At 42.6% G+C, this 16,525-nt stretch overlaps 1 protein-coding gene across 1 annotated transcript in view; it reads left to right on the forward strand.

The window, feature by feature from the left end:
* Positions 1-11,995: 11,995 nt before the first annotated feature.
* LOC106578314 (angiotensin-converting enzyme) overlaps positions 11,996-16,525 on the forward strand; it is a 29,694-nt gene continuing 25,164 nt past the window's right edge. Inside the window, exon 1 of the mRNA XM_014156999.2 lies at positions 11,996-12,444. Coding sequence (XP_014012474.2) covers positions 12,208-12,444 — 237 coding nt within the window. The 5' untranslated portion in view covers positions 11,996-12,207. The remainder of the gene's footprint in view (positions 12,445-16,525) is intronic.

The following is a 16,525-nucleotide window of genomic DNA, read 5'->3' on the forward strand; positions in this document are numbered from 1 at the left end:
TGAATGTCAATGTAAATAGTCCGGGTGACCATTGGATTAGTTTAGTTGTTCAGCAGTCTATATATGGCTTGGGGGTAGAAGCTGTTAAGGAGCCTTTTGGTCCTAGACTTTGGTGACTCCGGTACAGCTTGCCGTGCGGTAGCAGAGAGAACAGTCTATGACTTGGGGTGACTGGAGTCTTTGACAACTCTTGGGCCTTCCTCTGACACCGCCTAGTATATAAGTCCTGGATGTCAGGAAGCTTGGCCCCAGTGATGTACGAGGCCATACGCACTACCCTCTGTAGCACCTTACAGTCAGATGCCGAGAAGCCGCCATACCAGGCGATGATGCAACCAGTCAGGAGGCTGTCGATGGTGCAGCTGTAGAACTTTTTGAGGATCTGGGAATGCCAAATCTTTTCAGTCTCCGGAGGGGGAAAAGGTGCTGTTGTGCCCTCTTCACAACTGTCTTGGTGTGTTTGGACTATGATAGTTTGTTTGTGATGTGGACACCAAATAGCTTGAAACTCTTGACCCGCTCCTTTTCAGTCCCGTCTGGCCCTCCTTTTCCTATAGTCCACAATTAGCTCCTTTGTCTTGCTCAAATTGAGAGAGAGGTTGTTGACCTGGCACCACACTGCCAGGTCTCTGACCTCCTCCCTATAGGCTGTTTCATTGTTGTCGGTGATCAGGCCTACCACTGTTGTGTCATCAGCCAACTTAATGATAGTGTTGGAGTTGTACTTGGCCACGCAGTTGTGGGTGAACAGGGAGCACAGGAGGGGATTAAGCATGCACCCCTGAGGGGCTCCAGTGTTGAGGATCAGTGTGGCAGATGGGTTGTTGACTGGCCACCTGGGGGGCGGCCAGTCAGGAAGTCCAGGATCCAGTTGCAGAGGGAGGTGTTAAGTCACAGGGTCCTTGGCTTAGTGATGAGCTTTGTGGGCACTATGGTGTTGAATGCTGAGTGTCCAGGATGATGAACAGCATTCTCACAGAGGTGTTCTTTTTGTCCAGGTGGGAGAGGGTAGCTTGGAGTGCGATTGAGATTCTGTCATCTGTGGATCTGTTGGGGCAGAATGCGAATTGTGAATGTTGACCTGTTTAAAGGTCTTGCTCACATTGGCTACGGAGAGCGTGATCACACAGTCATCCGGAACAGCTGGTGCTCTCATGCACGCTTCAGTGTTGCTTGCCTCAAAATGAGCATAAAAGGCATTTAGCTTGTCTGGTAGGCTCGCATCGCTGGGCATCTCACGGCTGGGTTTCCCTTTGGGGTCCGTAATAGTTTTCAAGCCCTGCCACATCCGACGAGTGTCAGAGTCGGTGTAGTAAGGTTCAATCTTAGTCCCGTGTTGACACTTTTCCTGTTTGATGATTTGTCTGAGGGCATAGCGGGATTTCTTATAAGCTTCCGGATTAGTGTCCCACTCCTTGAAAGCGGCAGCTCTAGCCTTTAGCTCGGTGTGGATGTTGCCTGTAATCCATGGCTTCTGGTTGGGAAATGTACGTACGGTCATGTCACGGTTGTTGTCGGTGAATGAGGACCAAAACGCAGCAGGTACGTGAATGCTCATCTTGATTTTTAATTACTCTCAAAAATGAACATACAAAATAACAAAACACGAAAAAACGAACACTCGACAAATAAACAGTCTGGTAAGGCACAAGGCTATACACAGAATAATCACCCACAAATAACACATACAAACACACCCTAATATATGGGACTCTCAATCAAAGGCAGATAGACAACACCTGCCTTCAACTGAGAGTCCCAACCTCATGACACTCACCTGGACTCCATCACTTTCTTGATTACCTCCCCTACTGTATATCTGTCACTCCGCTTGGTTCATTTCTCAGGTGTTATTGTTTCTGTTCCAGTGTTTCATGTCTATACGCTACCCGTGTTTCATGTTTTGTTCCATGTTCGTTTATTTATTAAGCTTCACCTGGAATGCTTTTCCAACAGTCTTGAATGACTTCCCACATATGCTGAGCACTTGTTGGCTGCTTTTCCTTCACTCTGCGGTCCAACTCATACCAAACTATCTAAATTGGGTTTAGGTCGGGTGATTGTCTGATCTGATGCAGCACTCCATCACTCTCCTTCTTGGTAAAATAGCCCTTACACAGCCTGGAGGTGTGTTGGGTCATTGTCTTGTTGAAAAACAAATGATAGTCCCACTAAGCGCAAACAAGATGGGGTGGCGTATCGCTGCAGAATGCTGTTGTAGCCATGCTGGTTAAGTGTGCCTTGAATTATAAATACATTACCGACAGTGTCACCAGCAAAGCACCTCCACACCATCTCACCACCTCTTCCATGCTTCACGGTGGGAACCACACATGCGGAGATCATCCGTTCACCTACTCTGCGTCTCACAAAGACACGGCAGTTGGAACCAAAATTCTCATTTGGATTATCAGACCAAAAGACAGATTTCCACCGGTCTAATGTCCATTGCTTGTGTTTCTTGGCCCAAGCAAGTCTCTTCCTCTTATTGGTGTCCTTTAGTAGTGGTTTCTTTGCAGCAATTCGACCATGAAGGCCTGATTCACGCAGTCTCCTCTGAACAGTTGATGATGAGATGTGTCTGTTACTTGAACTCTGTGAAGCATTTATTTGGGCTGTAATATGAGGCTGTAACTCTAACGAACTTATCCTCTGCAGCAGAGGTAACTCTGGGTCTTCCTTTCCTGTAGCAGTCCTCATGAGAGCCAGTTTCATCATAGAGCTTGATGGTTTTTGCAACTGCATTTGAGGAAACATTTAAAGTTCTTGACATTTTCCTGATTGACTGACCTTCATGTCTTAATGTAATGATGGACTGTCATGTGTCTTTGTTTATTTGAGCTGTTCTTGCCATAATATGGACTTGGTCTTTTACAAAATAGGGCTATCTTCTATATACCACCCCAATCTTGTCACAACACAACTGATTGGCTCAAACGCGTTACGAAGGAAAGACGATTCACAAATTAACTTTTAACAAGCCCCACCAGTTAATTGAAATGCTTTCCAGGTGACTATCTCATGAAGCTGGTTGAGAGAATGCCAAGAGTTTGCAAAGCTGTCATCAAAGGAAAAGGGTGGCTATTTTGAAGAATCTCAAATATAAAAAATACTTTGATTTGTTAAACATATTTTTTTATGTTACTACATGATTCCATATGTGTTATTTCATAGTTTGATGTCTTCACTATTATTCTACAATGTAGAAAATAGTACACATAAAGAAAAACCCTGGAATGAGTAGGTGTGTCCAAACTTTTGACTGTACATTCAAACACATTAACATGTAGTGTGTGTGTGTGTGTGTGTGTGTGTGTGTGTGTGTGTGTGTGTGTGTGTGTGTGCATCTATCAGTTACACATGCTGTTCATGTCAGTACATACACATATGTAGGTCACATGGGGAATAGGCGTTTTGCTCTGAGGTGCTGCTTTATTTTTTGAAACCAGGTTTGCTGTTCACTTGTGCTGTGTAAAGGGAGTTCCATGCACTCATGGCTTTGTATAATACTGTACATTTCCTTGAATTTGTTCTGGACCTGGGGACTGTGAAAAGACCCCTGGTGGCATTTCTGGTGGGGTAAGAGTGTGTAGTGCTGTGTGTAAGTTGACTATGCAAACAATTTGGAATTTCCATCACATTAATGTTTCTTATAAAAAAGAAGAGATGAAGTCAGTTTTTCATCAGCTCTCAGACAAGAGAGACTGGCATGCATAGTATTGATATTAGCTCTCAAATTACAATGACGAACAAGACGTGCTGCTCTGTTCTGAGCCAGGTGCAGATTAAATAGGTCTTTCTTTGCAGCACTTGACCATATGACTGGACCAGAGATTGTGAGTGGAATTGAGCGGTTGGAAATCCCGCTCATCAACCCGCTCATCACTCATGGAGTGCAGTGCTCCACATCCTTTCCAACCGCTCCGCTAAAAAACACTCCACATTCACAGGGGGAAAAAATGCAGCTCAAAATTCGCTTCATTCATTAAAATCACAATTTAACCAATACCCATCTATTTTTGTGACTACCTTGGACCTACCATTTGGTTTTGAAGTATTGAAACCAAACCATATGATTTGAATGAACAGTATTTGAATAAACATGAAAAGGTGAATGTAAGAAGTGCACATAATTTCAAATAAGTTACATGTCATATTAAACAGCATATAAACACTCTGAATAGGCTACATGTCATATTAAACAGCATATAAACACTCGAAATAGGCTACATGTCATATTAAACAGCATATAAACACTCGAAATAGGTTACATGTCATATTAAACAACATATAAACACTCTAAATAGGTTACATATCATATTAAACAGTATATAAACACTCTAAATAGGTTACATGTCATATTAAACAGTATATAAACACTCTAAATAAGTTACATGTCATATTAAACAACATATAAACACTTTAAATAGGCTACATGTCATATTAAACAGTATATAAACACTCTAAATAGGTTACATGTCATATTAAACAGCATATAAACTCTAAATAGGTCAGGAGCCAGACAGGGAGCCAAAGAAGGAACAAAAATGAATTTTTTTGGCTATATTATTTCATTTATTTCAAGACTATCGCCTACAAAGACATACATTGTGAAGCTTTTGCAAGTGCGACAAAATAGACTGGTAAGGACGTAAAGCACTCAGCATTTAAATAGCATTTTATTGTAGAAAATCATCATAATCTATAAATTGTGCATATAGGCTGTGACTTTATTTTTTGAAACCAGGTTTGCTGTTCACTTGTGCTGTGTAAAGGGAGTTCCATGCACTCATGGCTTTGTATAATACTGTACATTTCCTTGAATTTGTTCTGGACCTGGGGACAGTGAAAAGACCCCTGGTGGCATTTCTGGTGGGGTAAGAGTGTGTAGTGCTGTGTGTAAGTTGACTATGCAAACAATTTGGAATTTCCATCACATTAATGTTTCTTATAAAAAAGAAGAGATGCAGTCAGTTACATGTCATATTAAACATCATATAAACACTCCAAATAGGCTACATGTCATATTAAACAGCATATAAACACTCTAAATAGGTCAGGAGCCAGACGGGGAGCCTAAGAAGGAAGAAAAAGAAATTGTTTAGGCTATATTATTTCATTTATTTCAAGACTATAGCCTACAAAGAAATACATTGTGAAGCTTTTGCAAGTGCGACAAAATAGGCTGGTAAGGACGTAAAGCACTCAGCATTTAAATAGCATTTTATTGTAGTAAATCATCATAGTCTATAATTTGCACATATAGGCTGTGACTTAGAACTAAATACAAATTAAATGAAAAATGACTCATTGGTGCCTTTGAATTCATTTTTAGCACAAGTGGTTTCAGGCTCATGCGATGGTGCCTGGAGAGCCAGCCAGCAGTAGAGAATATCCTCTCCACACTTGCAGAGCCACTTGGAATGCTAAACACCCTTTTGGCTACTCTTGTCAGGCTGGGCAGAAATACAGAGTTGTTTTTACATTTTTCTATAGGTAGAAAAATACAGCTTTTTAACCTGTCTCTCCTCTCTGTGGATGTTCCAATTGCTTGAAAGACAGCCACGGTTAGTCCTTTATTTTAAAGGGGGAGATCAAGCTGATCCTAACTGTTATAGGCCTATTTCTATTTTGCCCTGTTTATCAAAAGTGTTGGAAAAACTTGTCAATAATCAACTGACTGGCTTTCTTGATGTCTATAGTATTCTCTCTGGTATGCTATCTGGTTTCCTCTCAGGTTATGGATGTGTCACTGCAACCTTAAAGGTCCTCAATGATGCCACCATTGCCCTTGATTCTAAGCAATGTTGTGCTGCTATTTTTATTGATGTGGCCAAAGCTTTTGATACGGTAGACCATTCAATTCTTGTGGGCCGGCTAAGGAGTATTGGTGTCTCTGAGGGGTCTTTGGCCTGGTTTGCTAACTACCTCTCTCAAAGACTGCAGTGTATAAAGTCAGAACATCTGCTGTCTCAGCCACTGCCTCTCACCAAGGGTGTACCCCAAGGCTCGATCCTAGGCCCCACGCTCTTCTCAATTTATATCAACAACATAGCTCAGGCAGTAGGAAGCTTTCTCATCCATTTATATGCAGATGATGCAGACTTATACTCAGCTGGCCCCTCCCCGGATTGTGTTAAACGCTCTACAACAAAGATTTCTTAGTGTCCAACAAACGTTCTCTGCCCTTAACCTTGATCTGAACACCTCCAAAATAAAGATCATGTGGTTTGGTAAGAAGAATGCCCCTCTCCCGCACAGGTGTGATTACTACCTCTGAGGGTTTAGAGCTTGAGGTAGTCACCTCATACAAGTACTTGGGAGTATGGCTAGATGGTACACTGTCCTTCTCTCAGCACATATCAAAGCTGTAGGCTAAAGTTAAATATAGACTTGGTTTCGTAATCGCTCCTTTTTCACCCCAGCAGCCAAACTAACCCTGATTCAGATGACCATCCTACCCATGCTAGATTATGGAGACGTAATTTATAGATCGGCAGGTAAGGGTGCTCTCGAGCGGCTAGATGTTCTTTACCATTCGGCCATCAGATTTGCCACCAATGCTCCTTATAGGACACATCACTGCATTATATACTCTTCTGTAAACTGGTCATCTCCGTATAACCGTCGCAAGACCCACTGTTTGTTGCTTATTTATAAAACCCTTTTAGGCCTCACTCCCCCTATCTGAGATATCTACTGCAGCCCTCATCCTCCACATACAACACCCGTTGTGCCAGTCACATTTTGTAAAAGGTCCCCAAAGCACACACATCCCTGGGTCGCTCCTCTTTTCAGTTTGCTGCAGCTAGCGACTGGAACGAGCTGCAACAAACACTCAAACTGGACAGTTGTATCTTAATCTCTTCATTCAAAGACTCAATCATGGACACTCTATATGACAGCTGTGGCTGCTTTGCGTGATGTATTGTTGTCTCTACGTTCTTGCCCTTTGTGCTGTTGTCTGTGCCCAACAATGCTTGTACCCTGTTTTGTTATGCTACCATATTGTGCTGCTGCCATGTTCTGTTGCTACCATGTTGTTGTCATGTGCTGCTGCCATGCTATGTTGTCGTCTTAGGTCTCTATTTTGTGTTGTGTTGTCTCTCTTGTCGCTGTGAGTGTTTTATCCTATATTTTTATTTAATTTATTTGTATTTTTAATCCCAGCCCCAATCCCCGCAGGAGGCCTTTTGGTAGGTCGTCATTGTAAATAAGAGTTTGTTCTTAACTGACTTGCCTAGTTAAATAAAGGTTCAATAAAAATAAATAAAAATAAAGCAAGGGGCTATAGCAGCACACAAGTAGACTACAAAGGCATGCTGGGCCGGGCATACCCTGAGCTCGTGAAGTGAGCTCTACTGGAGTGCTACTGGAGCGAAATTGGAGTGGGCAAGAAGGCCAATGCTCCAGCCTTTGGGAATCTCGCTTTGCACTTCAGGCAAACTGGGCAAGCTCCACTCCAGCTCCGCTATGCTCTGCTCACATACAGTTGAAGTCGGAAGTTTACATACAGTTAGGTTGGAGTCATTAAAACTCGTTTTACAACCACTCCACAAATGTCTTGTTAACAAACTATAGTTTTGGCAAGTCAGTTAGGACATCTACCTTGTGCATGACACAAGTCATTTTTCCAACAATTGTTTACAGACAGATTATTTTACTTATAATTCACTGTATCACAATTCCAGTGGGTTAGAAGTTTACATACACTATGTAAGCTGTGCCTTTAAACAGCTTGGAAAATTCCAGAAAATGATGTCATGGCTTTAGAACCTTCTGATAGGCTAATTGACATCATTTGAGTCAATTGGAGGTGTACCTGTGGATGTATTTCAAGGCCTACCTTCAAACTCAGTGCCTCTTTGCTTGACATCATGGGAAAATCAAAAGAAATCAGCCAAGACCTCAGAAAAACAATTGTAGACCTCCACAAGTCTGGTTCATCCTTGGGAGCAATTTCCAAACGCCTGAAGGTACCACGTTCATCTGTACAAACAATAGTACGCAAGTATAAACCCCATGGGACCACGCTGCCGTCATAACGCTCCTGGAGATGAACGTACTTTGATGTGAAAAGTGCAAATCAATCCCAGAACAACAGCAAAGGACCTTGTAAAGATGCAGGAGGAAACAGGTACAAAAGTATCTACATCCACAGTAAAACGAGTCCTATATCGACATAACCTGAAAGGCTGCTCATCAAGGAAGAAGCCACTGCTCCAAAACCACCATAAAAAAGCCAGACTACGGTTTGCAACTGCACATGGGGACAAAGAAATGTCCTCTGGTCTGATGAAACAAAAATAGAACTGTTTGGCAATAATGACCATCTTAATGTTTGGAGGAAAAAGGGGGAAGCTTGCAAGCTGAAGAACACCATCCTAACAGTGAATCACGGGGGCTGGCAGCATCATGTTGTGGTGGCGCTTTGCTGCAGGAGGGACTGGTGCACTTCACAAAATAGATGGCATCATGAGGTAGGAAAATTATGTGGATATATTGAAGCAACATCTCAAGACATCAGTCAGGAAGTTAAAACTTGGTCGTAAATGGATCTTCCAAATGGACAATGACCCCAAGCATACTTCCAAAGTTGTGGCAAAATGGCTTAAGGACAACAAAGTCAAGGTATTGGAGTGGCCATCACAAAGCCTTGACCTCAATCCTGTAGAAAATGTGTGGGCAGAACTGAAAAAGTGTGTGCAAGCAAGGAGGCCTACAAACCTGACTCAGTTACACCAGCTCTGTCAGGAGGAATGGGCCAAAATTCACCCAACTTATTGTGGGAAGCTTGTGGAAGGCTACCCGAAACGTTTGACACAAGTTCAACTATTTAAATGCAATGCTACTAAATACTAATTGGGTGTATGTAAACTTCTGACCCACTGGGAATGTGATGAAATAAGTAAAAGCTGAAATAAATCATTCTCTCCACTATTATTCAGACATTTCAAATTCTTCAAATAAAGTGGTGATCCTAACTGACCTACGGCAGGGAATTTTTACTTGGATTAAAGTCAGGAATTGTGAAAAACTGGTGTAAGGTGTATGTAAACTTCCGACTTCAACTGTACACTGGGCTGGTCAATAAGCAACATAAGATAAAACTAGAGCCAGCAGGACTTGCTTTGTGGAGTGCGGTGTCAAAAAAGCAGAGCATCTCTTTATTACAAACAGACCTCTCCCTGTCTTTACAACCATTGAACCTACACTGTATATGTTTTGACCAACGTTTGTATGATTAAATGCTGTTCACTTGTCCTATGAAATTAAAATGCCATTTGTCTCTATCTCACCTTGTAGTGGGCCTACAATACAGTCCCCAAATGCAAATTGCCATTAAATCTGGGTAGAAATAATGGAGATGCATTCCAATCTGCTTTCTTACGTGAAAGTTTTTTGCACACTAAAAGAAACTTTGTGTAATCATGTGCACAACTGGACAGTGTTTTGTGTTTTGGTAAAATATCTTTTGTGATGTCCCCACAATATTCCCACCAGACTGTTCCCACAACCTAAAGAAACAATTTGGAAACCTTTAAAGAACAGACAAAATGTTTTCTGGGAATGTTCTTGAAACATCAGGGGAATGTTTATACAAACATTGTATAATCATCAGCATGACTGGATAGTTTTTGTGTTATGAGAACATTTGCCGCAATCTAACAAATGTTCTGGGAACTTTCACATAAACAATTTTGGTTTGCTGTGAAAACATTACTGGTACATTGTGTTATTACATTACCTGGATACCTAAAGATAACTTTTGGGGAATGTTCTGTGGGGGTTGTTACAGATGTTGTTCACAATATTTTAGTGAATGTCAGGAGAATATTCCAAGGATATTTCATTAAAAAAATAAACTATAAAGATGTTATCAAAAGCATTCTTTGAATATTTTTGGAATGTTATCATCATAATGTGAGATAAAACCCTAACTACTGTAGAACGTAATGGGAATCTTAGCTAATGTTCTGGGAATGTTCCCGGTTTGTTGGGAGGACTATACTGTTCCCTTAAGGAGGGAAACAAGGTACAACACCTGTTCGGCTCCGCCCCGCCCACTTCTGGGCTCGGTGAAGAGCGGTACCAAATTTAAGGAATGAATCCATGCCTCGGGTGTATCACCTGTGGAAGGTGGGGTTTCCAGTGAGGCATGGTGTTCATCGGCCTTCTAATGTTCTTCAGTAGAGAGCACAAACTCCCCATAGCTGTGTTGTACCTCATTTCCCTCCTTCAGGGAACAGTAGTTATAGTCATAACGGTATGATTCACACCACCTCTGAATAACCCATAAAATTGGTCATCTGTACAGAAGAGACCCAGTCAAAAACCCATTCTCTGGAAATGGTCTTGGGATGACATAGCTTTCATCAATGATTTTGCCAAGTCCCTATACGCCAGCACATTTTCAATATTCCCACATGTTGGGCACTTGCAGCCTCCATATCTAGGCTATTTTTCCTATGAATAGGCCTACCCCAGTTTTATTCTGATTGTGTAATAACATGTTCTTTCTCCCTCTGATTTCCCCCATACCAGAGAAGCTGAACTAGGTTCTCTCATGTTGGCCAGCCCCCTCCCCCCTCATTGTCAGTTGCCGTGCAACAGCAAGTGACAGAGAGTTTAGCTTGCTGTACTACAGTCTGGATGACAGACAACTATCCAGAATATGGTGATAAAGACAGAATGAAAATCCCCTGCCTCTGCCTTTTCACACTCTCCTCCTCCCTCATCCTCTATTTTTGTTGAGGACCTGACTGCTGTGCTGTCTCAGCTTTGTTGTGCTGTAGAGTAGCTGTTGTAACATCACTGTGAGAATGTGCTTTTAGAGTACCCTCCTCTAATACAGTACTGGGCCATTGTGCAGTTTGGACTATTGCCAGATCCTTGTTCGCTCATCCAAGCACTCATACCTGTGGTGTTTTCAATGCTCCCTGATGGTCTCACTTATCGTTTTAGTGATTGTTAGCAGGGTCATTTTGTTACTGTTGTAATTTCTACACAGTTTATATCTGTTTTTACTCATTAAAAACACATTCAATTTAATTGCTGGCCATTGTTCTATCTAAAGTCTTTGATGAGGGAAACAAAAAAGCCAGTATTATACCTTGAATAAGATGAAAATGACAAGCTTTTCTTCCAAATTCTGTTTTGACTCTCAATACATGTAGAATTTAATCACAGATTGAGACAGGAGATTGTGTGATCCATAACTAGCCACAGTCAAAGAAAGCAAAAACAGCTTCTCATGAAAACAATTGAGAGTAACATTTTGTGACTTGTTACTATGCCCTTGTAAACCAATTAAGTCGTGAAGAAAATGCTTGTACTTTGCAGTATTATTGTTTTGAGCACAGCTAGCTAGTATGATGATATTACTCTGAAAATGGAGCAGCAGCAAAAACCTTCCCCTCTGTTATCTTTTTCTCTTTTGAGAGAAATAACACTGATGCTCTCATACAGTAGCTATAAGATGAGAGAGCTGGGAGGTCAGGGGGCTCTATAAGTGTGTACATAGAATCCCCTGTCTCACATATTGTATCTCTGTTTCACCCCCTTAACATCTACTCATATCTTCCCCTCCTCTCATTCTCTCACTGTTTCTCTCTCCCCACCTCCTCTCCCTCTCTCCCACTATCTTAGTCTCTCTCTCACTCTCTCTGTATCTTCCCCCTTTCTCTTCCCTCTCTCCCTCTACATGCTTTGGCTTTGGGCAAAAGAGCGAGTGCTTGCGATTCCAATCATTACTCTTGGTAGGTAAAGGGGGGTTAAAAAAGAGAAAGAGATACTGTTAATTAAAGAAAGAGAGAGACAGGTAAAGAAGGGTGTGAGGGGAAAGAAGAAAAGAGGGGTCTGGAAAGGGAGAGGGAAAAAAGAAAGAGATACTGTTAGTAAGTGTGCGGCAGGCAGTGCTGTGAAGTGGAAAGGGGAAGGCTGCAGAAAAGTGTGGGCTGGGTTAGACTGCTAGCTACTTAAAAGGAGCTGGCTGTGACGGCTCAGCATTCGAGGAACAGACAGTGGCTGTAGGAGAAGAGAAGCAGGAGGGAGACTGGGATGAGAAAAAACCAGGGAAGGTGTTACTCTACTCTCCTCTCACTGCAACAAGTTCATTTTTAGGCACCTTCTCCTCCCTCCCTCCTTCTCCACTTTATTTTCTTGACTTTACTATCCTCTGATTGGAGAGACTGCTCTAGGGCCAGAATGGCCAGAATGGCCAGAATGCTTTGGGCAGCGGTGGTGCTGGTACTGCCACTCTTGGGACTCTGTCAATTTGTCCTGCCACCCGAGTGGGTGCCAGAGGACTACCCTGCCACAGAGGTCGGGGCTGAAAGCTTTGTCACTGCCTACAATACCACCGCCGAGCTTGTCACCTACCAAAACCAAGAGGCAGGCTGGACATACCAGACCAACATTACGGCCCACAACTCCAACAAAAAGGTAGGACTCCTCCCCCGGTCCCCCTTCCCCACTCTGCACACAGCACACAGAGGTGTTTCAATGAAAGGTTGACAGCAGTTGGATTAGTTAGTTGTTAGCCTCTTGAGTCCAGTGCGAACCATTATGTACTAGTTAGAGTTGTGGGTAACACTTTACTGTGGCCCTCCTTATGTATGAATTCATAAAGGCTTTGTAAATGTTGCATAGCTGTTATAAAGGCTTTATGAATGCATAAATAAGGAGGTGGGTACTGTAAAGTCTTACTCAGTTGTGTTTGTCAGGGCTAGACTGGTTCCTTGTATGACAACAGCACCCATAGAGGGTGAAACAGAAACCCCACCTCTTTAAGGAATACCTAGGATAGGATAAAGTAATCCTTCTAACCCCCCCCTTAAAAGATTTAGATGCACTATTGTAAAGTGGTTGTTCCACTGGATATCATAAGGTGAATGCACCAATTTGTAAGTCGCTCTGGATAAGAGCGTCTGCTAAATGACTTAAATGTAAATGTAAATGTAAATGTAATGTTTGTTGGGCTGAGCCCCGCATGGCTTTACAACCAACCCTATTCATCCTCATCCAAAATGATATGCTCAGTTCCTCCCATTTCTGCCAACTCAGCTTGTATGTTTTCTGAAATCATCAAAAGAACCCACCCACATGTGGTTTGAGCGTCTCCGAGTCTTGAATGAAGCCCGAGGGGTGTGGGGTGTGTGTGGAGAGGGTAGAATGGGGGTTGTTGTTTTGTTAGATGCCTATAAGTTCAAATGCCTGATTATTTTCCAAGCATTGTACTGGTATTTGACGAAAATGCAATTTCCCAGGTTGATGCATAACATGGACTTCCTAGTACAAACATTAGAGACACTGCAGTGCGGTTTCAATGGGACTTTTCAGAGTGGAGTAATGAGACATTTGCATGCTAGTGCCGCCTGCTTCTCTTTTACTGTTCCTCCCGTCTCACCATATGCTATCAGGAGACATTTGCATAACCGAATGGGCTGAAGAACAGTGTTAGCTAGAGACTGTGAACATTTTCAAAAAGTAAAGCCATCCAGGCAGTTGGAAGGATCAATGAAACTGCGGAGGTGTGAGGCAGTAATCTGTCGCTCTGAGAGAGAAACTAACACACACATACACACACATGCACAAACACGCATGTGCGCACATACACACACACATACGCGCACCAGGCATCGAGCGTCTCCGCCAGTTAAGAACGCTATTTTTCCCCACACATCAAACATTGGATCAAAGGGAATCAGGGGTTTTGGTGTTCTATAAGATCTGTCAGACAGAGGGTAGCCTTCCTGGTCTCTCTCCGAGTCTCCTCCCCGCAGGCTGTGACGATGAATTAGCATGACCCCCCCATCACGCGAGAGAAAGGCCTATTGACTGGTGGGGATGTACTGTAATGTTAACAGCAACATTCCATTCAACTTGGGCTGGGCCTGGGATTCCTATGTCACTGAGTTAATCTTTGTCTCAGTCCTGTCGTAGTGGATTAGGCGAAAATCTGAAGAAAAAAATGTGCTGTTAAACTGTACCATGGTAAAGCATGGTAAGCAATTAAATGTATTCCCCTTGCACCTCTATGTGTGCACACACACACACACACGCACACACACACACACACACACACACACACACACACACACACACACACACACACACACACACACACACACACACACACACACACACACACACACACACACACACACACACACACACACACACACACACATATGATAACCTTGCAGTCAAGTTATTTGATCTAATTTCAAATGAGCTCAGGCCGAGGAGAGCAAAGGATCAAACAGCAGTCAGATTAGTCCGGAGGGTTAATATCAAGTAGGCTCTAAAAAATGTAATGCTCGAAGATCACCACTGGTTGTGGGCATCAGTTACTTTGAAATGCGGATGGAATATCAACTATCCAAAAAGTACATGAAACGTGAGCACTCAGGGCTGTCAAAGCAGGTCCAAATCCATGGTGTGGTGCTTTCAAAGCGTCTTCTTTCACTTAACTTTCACAGCGCACAAATGAATGAAGCATTCGTTCTCCTCAGAAAATCTGAAATAATATGAAGCGAAGATGCACAATACTTTATGTAGCCAAACACTGAGAGTACCATTTGAAATTGACTGAGATACCTAGTTTTTCAGAATTCCAACGTTCTAATTGAATAGGAACATTTGACTAACTCGTGACAGGATATCTTTCCCTCCCCATTCCCCATTTTACAAATTAACTTTCTCTTGATGAGCTTAACAAGAGTGGACCTTGGGCCCTTTGGTTAATGACACTACACTATACAGTCAGGGCCTCTGAATTACAGTCAAGCTTTCATAAGTGAGTGAACACATTCAACAGCCTTGAGAGAGAGAGAAAGGGGGAGAGGGAGAAATATAGAGAGAAAAAGTGAGAGAGGAGGGGTGGTAGTCAACAGCTTTTCACCTAATCTTTATTATCCTATAGAAAAAGAAAAAGAGAGAAGAGTTCAATCTGATGATATAATTGAGTGTGTGTGGCAGCAAAACCCAGTTTAAGAAAGGGAGAGAGTGGGAGAGAGATCAGAGTTAATGCCTCAACACTGTTACCAGTTTTCCGTCCAGCCCACTGTTAATAATCAGTGGCGGTAGAGACACAGTGGATAAGCTGGACCTCAATGAAAACATCACCTAACAGAAGCTACTGTCTTGTCAGCCCTGACAGGATGTCTATGTCCTGGGCTGTGACAGACAGCCCCAGTGTCCTCCTGACAGTGACTCTATGCTTCTGTGGTTATGATACACAAGTAATGGACTGGAGGTCCTGTTGGATAATCTTCAACCCCGAATACAGTGGACGTAGACAGAGTGCACCGAACATTCCCTGTAGGAAATCACAAACAAGAAAGGCAGCTGGGGAACTAGTAGGTTTTCAATTTGAGTTTTTAATAGCGCGGCAAAAACAACAGTACCCAAATGGGTTAAATGAAAATGTATGGAGAATGCACAAAAGTACACAAAAGGACTGTTTACAATGGGCCAGTCTACCCAGTCTAGGAACAAACACCCAGGAGGAAAAGGAGTTGCTTTGTGTTTTCCCCAAACATGATACTACAGTATAGGGAAACCCAAAACGACTGTAGCTTGTGGCATATTCACCCTAGGCCCACATTGGAGCACACATGGGTGTGTGACTGTGTGTCATCTTGAGGTTATCATTCTCCCTGTTTGGCCGTGTGTCATCTATCTTTGTTATCATACAGTACACCCTGTGTCGCTGGTGAGGCGTTCACTCTACTGTAAAAACACTGTTAACCGATAACAAAACAACACCATCTAATCTGTTTGTAGTAGTCTAGTTCTTGGCAGTATCTGTTCTTGGCAGGTAAAACACGTAAACTGTCAGAAGTAGTCACTAAGGTGAACTGAGGCGGCTTGGCTAAAGCCTCTCAACCCTTTGACGTATCTGTATTCCGCTTCAGTCAGTGTCATAATGGACAGGATAACATGGTATGTGCTATGTGTGTAATGCCTTGACTGACCCAGTCTTCCAGCATCCCTCATGTATCAGCATTATCATACAGCACAGCACAATGTTGAATTGACTGTATTCTACTCTATAGTGGCCTTCCAGGATGATGTCAAGGACAGGTCTCACGTCTCATATTATGAGTTTACGTACTGCCTACGTAGTAAGAGCAAGAGAACTGTATAATGTCTGTGTGCTGTCCTTGAACTGTGAGTGATGCTGCCACTTTCCTAGTTAAGTAGTCGTCTCCACTCCTTAATAAGATGCATACGGAACTTTTTGATCCGGCGGGCCAGGGTTCTCTAGTCTTTATACTCCCACTCAACCCCTGAGCTCTGACTGTTGTCACAAAGAGGGCCTTCTGGCCCACAGCTAACTGTCATGATCCCCATGAATATTCAATATGCTGTGGGCCTTTGCTTGGGATTTAGTGCAATGCAATCAGTCTTACGACACTAGACCAGAAGTAGGGAATAAGACAAATACAGTAGGAAAATGATTATGTGAGTGGCCATGATATAGAAAGGGAGACTGTACAGTTAGTGAATTCCTTGTTTC

This window comes from Salmo salar, chromosome ssa19, assembly GCF_905237065.1.
Source record: "Salmo salar chromosome ssa19, Ssal_v3.1, whole genome shotgun sequence".
NCBI classification, from domain to species: domain Eukaryota; kingdom Metazoa; phylum Chordata; class Actinopteri; order Salmoniformes; family Salmonidae; genus Salmo; species Salmo salar.